Source organism: Orycteropus afer, unplaced genomic scaffold (assembly GCF_000298275.1).
Source record: "Orycteropus afer afer isolate SDZICR_OR568_19922 unplaced genomic scaffold, OryAfe1.0 scaffold00114, whole genome shotgun sequence".
NCBI lineage: Eukaryota > Metazoa > Chordata > Mammalia > Tubulidentata > Orycteropodidae > Orycteropus > Orycteropus afer.
The window spans coordinates 6,620,290-6,628,921 of NW_006921701.1; the positions used below are offsets into that span (position 1 = coordinate 6,620,290).

Here is an 8,632-nt window from a genome sequence, read left to right on the forward strand (position 1 = left end):
CCTTGGAAGGAAGGTTGGGCAATCCTACTTCCATAGTGATACTGCCTTGGAAACCCAAGGAGGGGTCGCTATGAGTCGGGGCCGACTCGACGGCATATAACAACAACAACAACAACAACATACCACTGAAGGGAGCTCTGGTAGCATAGTCTAAGGCACTTGACTGCTAACCAGAAGGCTGGCAGTTCAAACCCACCAGCCACTGCTCGGAAGGAAGATGGGGCAATCTACTTCCGTAATGATACTCCCTTGGAAACCCAAGGTGGGGTTGCTGTGAATCGGGTCCAACTCTACCGCACATAACAACAACAGCAACATACCACTGAAAAGCCCAATAAGAAAATATAGTCATCTCAAATCTTTTTTTGGAAATAAGTGGGATATTAATAATCATGTCATGTAAGGACACATGCTCCAAAGACTACAAACAGTATAGACAAAAATTTGTTCTGGATATAAAGGGGAGCGAGAGGTTGCATTTGATGGAGGATTCAGGGAGACCTTATTGATGTATCTTCAGAGGAAGTTAAGATTCAAATCTCTGTTTGTATGTTTGTTTGTTTGTTTAGTCAAACATATCTTCTCATAAGAATTACTTTGGGTGCTTGTTAAAAATATGAGTTCCCTAATCTAACCTCAGATGAGGGAAGGAACCTGAGGAAATGTGGTTTTTTAATATACCCTCTCCACTCCAGGTGATTCTTGCTGGTAGGAATGTTTGGAAAATACTGATTTAATCAGAAAGGATATGAACATATTGGCAAGATTGAAAATGGGAATATATCTGACGTACTCAGGTCCAATGAATAAAACCAGTTTGCACATGGTAGAGATTTATCTCTATATCTGTGTATAGTACTGAGTAGTAGGAGGTGATATGGATTGATATTGATATTGATAGTGAGTTAGGGATAAGATTGTAAAGGTAGTTTGAGGCTACTACCTGCCAAAGGATTGGTGATTCATATCCACCCAGAGACATCATGGAAGACCAACCTAGGGATCTTTTTCTGAAAGGTCACAACCTTGAAAGCTTTGTGGAGCAGTTCTACTCTGCACACATGGGTTCACCTTGAGTTGGAATTAACATGATAGCAACTATCAAGAAATATTATCATGTTTAAGTTTTTAACCAGTGTAAAGCATATTTACAGCTTTGTTTTGAATCATTAACCTAGCAGAGAAACTGAAAACAATGAAACAAAGTTGGAAAGAGAAAAATGGAGTAAATTATAATTTTTTGAGAGAGGAAATGAAGATAAAAGTGAGGTTCTAAATACTATGTGAAGGAAGAACTGACAGAAACTACCTGTTACTGTTGAGTAGATTCTGACTAAGCAACCCTGATAACTGTCCCATAGGGACCATTTGGTTAGTGACCGAGCTCTTAACCACTGCCCCACCAGAGCTCCTTAAGATCTCCAAGGCTATAAATCTTTATAGAAGCAGACTGCTGCATCTTTCACCCACAGAGCAGCTGGTGGGTTCAAACGGCTGACCTTTTGATTAGCAAGTGAGCACTTTAGCCACTGCACCACTGGGGTGCCTTTTATTGTAGTCATTTGTGTATGTCTTATCTCTTCAGTTGAATTCATCTTGTTTTTATTCATATTTATATCCATAGATGGACCCTATGTGTATGTTGTACATATAGCATGTGGCTCAATAAATATTTGTCAAATAATGAATTAAATTAATGTTTTAATTCTTTAACATCATTTTAAATATTTCTAGAGAAAAGAATACGTAATCACCTTTAGTAATTATGTAAGATTAAATTGATGATACATTGCTATCATGCCTGGTTTGATCTTTGATATCCTTAATTACAGATTTGAAGGAAGTAGTAAAATTCAGTCTCGTATAGAGCAACAGCAGCAACAAATGCGGAATTCATCTAGGACTCCCAATCTCATAAAACATTCTCCACCCAAAGACAAAATGTCCCCGGCATCTCCAATGGATGATATTGAAAGAGGTAAAAGATAAATGTATATAAATAATAACCTTTTATAAAATATTATTGGGAACTCTGGTAGCATAGTGCCTATGGCACTTGACTGCTAACCAGAAGGCTGGTGGTTCAAACCCACCAGCCACTACTCAGAAGGAAGGTTGGGCAATCTGCTTCCATAGTGATACTGCCTCAGAAACTCAAGTAGGGATTGCTGTGAGTCAGGTCTGACTCAACGCACATAACAACAACAACAACATAAAATATTATTAACAAATAGTAAATGAAAATTTTCATTTTAATTAGGAATGTAACTAACTACAAGCAGTCCCCAGATTAGGAACAAGTTCTGTTCCTAAGTCTGTCTTGAAGTCAAATTTGTACATAAATTGGAACAGTTAGATATGGTTTGTATCTAACATAAGTTAGCCAGAAGTTTGTCTCAGTATATAGTGTACCTTTCTATGCATAAAAAAACATTAAAGAAACACTTTCAGATACACTAAAACATCTGTAATGGTAATAATGATGTTTTGATACATGTCACAAAGTAGGGCCTGTTTGTTATTACAAACCGTTGTGTTTACCTCAAATTTTTAATATAATAGGCTTTAGGAGAGTTGGTTCATAACTACAGGTTGTATGTAAGTCACATATTTGTAACCCAGGGACTGCCTGTATTAACTGTTTTTGAGAGCATGATATTCTTTGTTACTATATATATTTTTTGAGGGGAGAATATATCTCATAATTTTGGGTGTTAAGTTTCAGACTATATCCATATGAGAGAATTCATACCATTTTTTCATTATTCAAGGAATAACAATAACTGTTTAAATGTGTATAACTGGACTTTTTTCTTTTTGGCAGTTGTGATTCTTACTTACTTCTTCACAGCATCTTCCTGTCCAAGTTCTTTATGTAGAGCGAAACTGTAGATGTGTGAGATGTCACTAAACCAATAGGGGAGTAAGAAGAGAGTAAACAGAACCAGCAGCAGACCAGTTCTTCTGAATTGCTGCTCAATTCTAGGGAAAGCATTTCTAGGGAGATACAGTCTTTTTGAAGGAAAGAAAATGTAAATCTCCATTTTTTTTTTCCTAGTTGGTTTGGGTATTGGTGTTATAGGAGTTATAGCAGCAGTGAGACCCTGGTCACCAAAGTATATTTGTTCTACATTTTGCTTTCATAATTTACACGTACTCTTGCAGCACACTTGCCCCCTTTTAGGCCCAGTATAGTGTTGGTTCCCGACCGTATGAGTGGTCTCTTTACAATCATTAAGGGAGACATAAGCTCGTAACCCTTGTTGCTATAAGGGATCTTGAATGTTATTTTATATCATGTTTGCTTCCAAAATAGATTTGCAATGTGATGTCATTATGTATGTGTGTGTGTATGTATATGTATGTGTATATATATATATATATATATATATATATATTTATGTATAACTAACTCACTCACTGCTGTCAAGTCAGTTCCAACTCAGAGCAATCCCTCCTTGTGTTTCCAAGGTGGCATTTCTATGGAAGTAGATTGCCCAGTCTTCTTTCCAAGGAGTGGCTGGTGGGTTTGAATCGCCAGCCTTCTGGATAGCAATCAAATGCCTTATGCACTACCCCACCAGAGCTCTTATAAAAAGAAAAAAAAAAAAATATATATATATATATATTTGTACGTGTGTGTGTGTGTACAATGAAATACAGAAACAGAAAATCAAATGTTGAAGGGGAAATGGAAGCAAATTTTCTGATTATTAGAACATTAAATTTAGCTCTGAGCTTCCTAGCCACCAAGGCAAAATGAAGACACAAATAACATATTTTGTATTATCTAAGAGACAGATTCCAAAGAATCACTGAATTCTAAAAGAAATTATATGGAACCCTGTACTAATGAGCACTGAACTTTACAGTGTTGTCAACAATTATACCATATAGGTAGAAGTTCCTCCATGTGGCAGCTTTTTAGCAGAGACCTTAATAAAAACATTGCATTGAAGCATAAATCAAGGAAAGAGATCTGCAGAGGATAACTTAACATGATCCAAACATAAAGTTTTCTTGTTGATCTACCTTTGTATAAGAATGGAACTCCATTTACCTTGAAATGTTTGTATAGCATGTTCCTTAGATTGTGTTCTTTAAAATAGTATTTCCTTGACCCTGCTGTGCCACTATCTACTACTATGATGGTTTTCAAATTTGTGACTACGTGCTGGCAGTTGTATAGGTCTTCTAGTATTTTTGTGGTATAATTTTTACGTTTATGTCTTTGAGATATCTGGAATTTTAGTTTAAGAAATAAGATATGAATTCAAATTTCCTCTTTCCCCGGTGGTATCAGTAAGTGAGAGCTCTGGTGGTGTAGTGACTAAGGCATAGGTATTGATTAATAGGCACTGATAAATAGATTATGTATCAATATCTATGTACTGAATAAGCCTTAATTTCTTCTACCGATGTGAAAGGCCATTTTTATCACATGCAAAATTTCTCTGTAGACTTAGGTCTGTCTCACAATGTAAGATACACAATGGCCAATAAATATATGAAAAAACAATCAGACACGCTGATGCTTTTAAAATGAACATTTTATTTATCTTTATTTTTTTTTAATTATTATTTTTATTTTAAGAGCTTGTTTTACATTCCACATCACACTTACATTTAGTTTCATTCCCCATTCACCATGTCCAATCCTAATCCAGTCTCCTTCCCTCCCTACCCTTCAACCCTCCCCCTGTGCCCTCATAATTATGCACTCCTGTTTGACCTGCATTTCCTCAGTTTGAATGTTGGTCCTCTGGTGTCCCATGGTCTATTGCTCTAAGGGATGTATTACCATTGAGTGTGTCGGTGTGGCATCCTGGGTTGAGTGGTCTGCATGTACATCTTGTTAACTATTGGGCTAAGAGCCCACCCCTGGGGGTGAGTTTTATTCCAGGCACTGAATGTATTTCAGGGCCATAGTATTGGGAGTCTCACCAGATTTCATCTTACCAGTAATTCTGGTCATTATTGAGTTTTTGGATTTTATTCCACATTTTCCCTCCCACTCTATCCAGGATCTCCAGATATGATCCTTTCTTGGTAGCCGGGCACCATCCAGTTCTTCTGGTCTTGAGGGCCATCGTGTCCTTGGGCTGATTGCTTCTAAATGCCCTTGGTGGTTTTTTTTTTTTTTTTTTTTGCGTTCTTTTTCACTTCTGACACTAGGAGACCATTAGCTGCATCTTAGATGGCTGCTTGAAAGCTTTTAAGACCCAGTTGCTACTCACCAATGTAGGCTGTGGAGCAACACTTTTATGTATTTACTTGTGCCAGTTGAGTCTGGTGTACCCCAGTACTGTGGTCCTGAGGTAGCAGATCTATTAGATCTCTCTCCCATAGTGTTGGGATGTCTGTGAGGGATTACTCTGTGTCTGTCATCTGTTGTTTCTGTAAGGACTGCAGGTATTTTGTATACTGGTGTCTGCAAGATTAGCCTCAGCTGAGTCTATCCTTGATCTAGCATATACCTCTATTCACTGACCCCTGTAAAATGAACGTTTTAAGATTAAGAGATATTTTTTCACTTTTGGGGTTGACAGTAGCTAAAAAAAAATGTGTCAATTTCCAGTGTTGATGAGGCTATAAAGGAAACAAGTGTTCTCATGCATGGTCAGAGGAAATATAAATTGAGAAATCTTTTATATGTAAAGCACTCAAAACAGTGATTAACACATGGATACTATATAAGGGTTTGTTATCATTATCGTTATCCTTATTTAGGAATAATTATTAAACTAAAAGGAGCCCTGATGATTAACAGTTGAACACTAGGCTGCTAACTGAAAGATTGGGGGTTGAAATCCACCCAGCAGCTGCACAGGAAAAAGACCTGGTGATTTGCTTTCATGAAGGTAAAACCTGTTGCCATCTAGTGTTTTCTGAGATTGTGACTTAGAACGATCCTATAAGACGGAGTAGAACTGCCTCATAGAATTTTGAAGGCTATAATCTTTAGGAAGCAGACTGCCTCATCTTTCTCCTGCAGAGCAGCTGGTGGGTTCAAACCACCCAACTTTTTTTGGTTAGCAGCCAAGCAGTTAACCACTGTACCATCAAGGCTCCTTCCATAAAGATTACAGCCTAGAAAACCCTATTGGAAAGTTCTACTCTATCACGTAGGGTCACTGTAAGTCAAAATTTGACTTGATGACACCTAACAACAACAAAAACATTTAAATGCACATATCTCTTGACTTAGAAATTTCTCCTGTAGCAAAGCTTGTATAAATATATAGATGATAGATATCAGCATAGCCATATCTATGTTACTAATCACACAAAAATGTTTCCTGCATCATTCTTGGAACTAACGGAAAAATTCCAAGTATCAAGAAGGATACTACACATCCATTAAAAACAAAAACAAACAAACCTCTTTGTAGTGACAAAGAAGGATATACAGATAGCAAAAAAACTAGTTATTGTATTACATGCAGTTTACACACACACATACAGATGTGAGTGTGTGTGTGTGTGTATAACACTTTCGAAAACAATTTGCATGTTTGCAAATGATTTTTAAAAACTTGTAAGAATTTGACTAAGAAGTAAACATTACCTTTGGGAAGTTGGGTCATAGGGGAATATGAGGGATCTTTAATCTAAAATATATATATATATATATATATATATATAATTTGGGTTACATATTATAATGTATTTAAGTACAGTATTAAAAAAATGTATATTTAGGTTTAGATATTGTCTACGAACAGTGCTAAAACAGCAAGGAAGCCACATCTCCTGACCTCCTCACAAGAGGCAGACAGAATCACCATCAGTAGTAGCCCAAGGCCTGTTCCTGCGAGGCCAGACATGCTGCCTCCTCCAGCCCTTTCACCAACCCTGACACCAACCGTTCCTCCCGCAGCACTCACTGGTGGGTTTGATAATTCACTGCAGTGGCCACACAGAACTCACAGATTATGGGGTTTATTGGGAAGCACCAGGCTACAATTCAAGTTCAGGAAAAATGCTCAGTCTCTCTCCCAGCCCACCGTCTCTCAGCCAACAGTCTCTCACAGTCTATCTCCCAGCAGTGCATGTCCCTCGGAGTCTCTCTCAGCAATGCGTGTCTCTTGCATCTCTTTCCAAGCAGCACGTGTCTCTCAGGAGGGCGTTCCTTCTCAGCAGTAAGTCCTTCTCACCCTACAGTAGTCAGAGAGAGACTTCTGCTTCTAGGAGGCCTCTTTTTGAGCCTGACAGAGTGGCCAAACTAGCCAATCACAACATCAGAATACTAAGCACCTGAGAGAGAGTGAACCTCCCAGTACATTGCTTTGTGCCACGCCCAACAGAAATACCCCCAGTGGATAACATTTACAATCAGGAGCTCATCAGTTGCTCACAGCAAATTCCACCACGGAGTTTACCAAGACTTATGGCTAGAAATGCCATACCAGGTAATTTACTACATTGCAAACAGTGTCATTTAATTCTTTGAGTTTTCATAAATCCATTATTGCAATATGACTTAATGTTAGTGGTAATTTTAAATAAAATGCTTAAAACTCTATATATGTATATTTAGCCCTATTTTTTCTTATCAACAGTTAATTTAAATTATCAAATATAATTTAAATTTTATTATATGTTATTTTACATGTTTTTATTTTCAGAACTGAAGGCAGAAGCTTATATAATGGACCAGATGAGTAGTTGTGATAGTTCATCCGATTCCAAAAGTTCATCATCTTCAAGTAGTGAAGATAGTTCTAGTGACTCAGAAAATGAAGAGTACAGATCCTCTTCTTCTGATCCTGGGAATTATAACTCAGGACAGCATACCATGTCTTCGATGTCACAGTGCAGGATTCCTGATACAGATGCCAGTCATAATAGATTTCCTGACAACAATGGCCTTATGATGAATACTTTAAGTAAGTATATATAAACATGAGTAATTGGAAAAGTAAGAATTTACAACAGAGCCATATTGATTATTATCTAAAATATGGGTAAAGAGCAAGATTCCTGTTTTATGCATTTGATACTATTAACCATTGCCATTTTGTTACATTATTCATTTTCTTTAGACTCTGTGATATAACACATTCTTGGTTTTCCTTCTATCTCTCTAAATACTCTTCTTTCTCTCCTTTGCAGGTTTATAGTCTACTCAGTCATTAGAACTGAAATTCCTCAAGATTTGGTCAGAGGCCCCTTTTCCTTTTAATTCTATACTCTTTCCCTAGATAATCTTCCTGTTTCTGTTACAATCAATATTTATGTGCAAATAACTTGTAAATTTATGTCTCTATTCTAGATCCCTCCCCTGAGCCCAAGATCCATAAATCTAACATCACCTATTAGTAAAGTGCACATCAAATTCATTTTGTGTGAAAATAATTCATAATGTTGACTCACAGTGTTTCTTCTTAGTGAAATGTAGCTTTCATATAATTATACAAACCAAAAGCTTAGTAGTATTCAGGGGTTAACTTTCTCTTCCTCTTGATAGTGTGGCCAATCCTTCACAAAGGTCTACTGATTTTACCTTCTAAATATCTCACCTTCATCCACTTCTCTACATCTACATCACTAGCACTCTAGTTCAACTTGCCATATTTTCTTTTATATACATATATAGAAGAATATCCACCACTCGTCTGTCAGTTTGTCA

General features: G+C 37.0%; 1 protein-coding gene across 1 annotated transcript in view; it reads left to right on the forward strand.

The window, feature by feature from the left end:
- EAF2 (ELL associated factor 2) overlaps window positions 1-8,322 on the forward strand; it is a 44,238-nt gene extending 35,916 nt beyond the window's left edge. Inside the window, exons 4-6 of the mRNA XM_042781397.1 lie at window positions 1,833-1,978; window positions 7,629-7,889; window positions 8,276-8,322. Coding sequence (XP_042637331.1) covers window positions 1,833-1,978; window positions 7,629-7,889; window positions 8,276-8,322 — 454 coding nt within the window. The remainder of the gene's footprint in view (window positions 1-1,832; window positions 1,979-7,628; window positions 7,890-8,275) is intronic.
- Window positions 8,323-8,632: the final 310 nt, after the last annotated feature.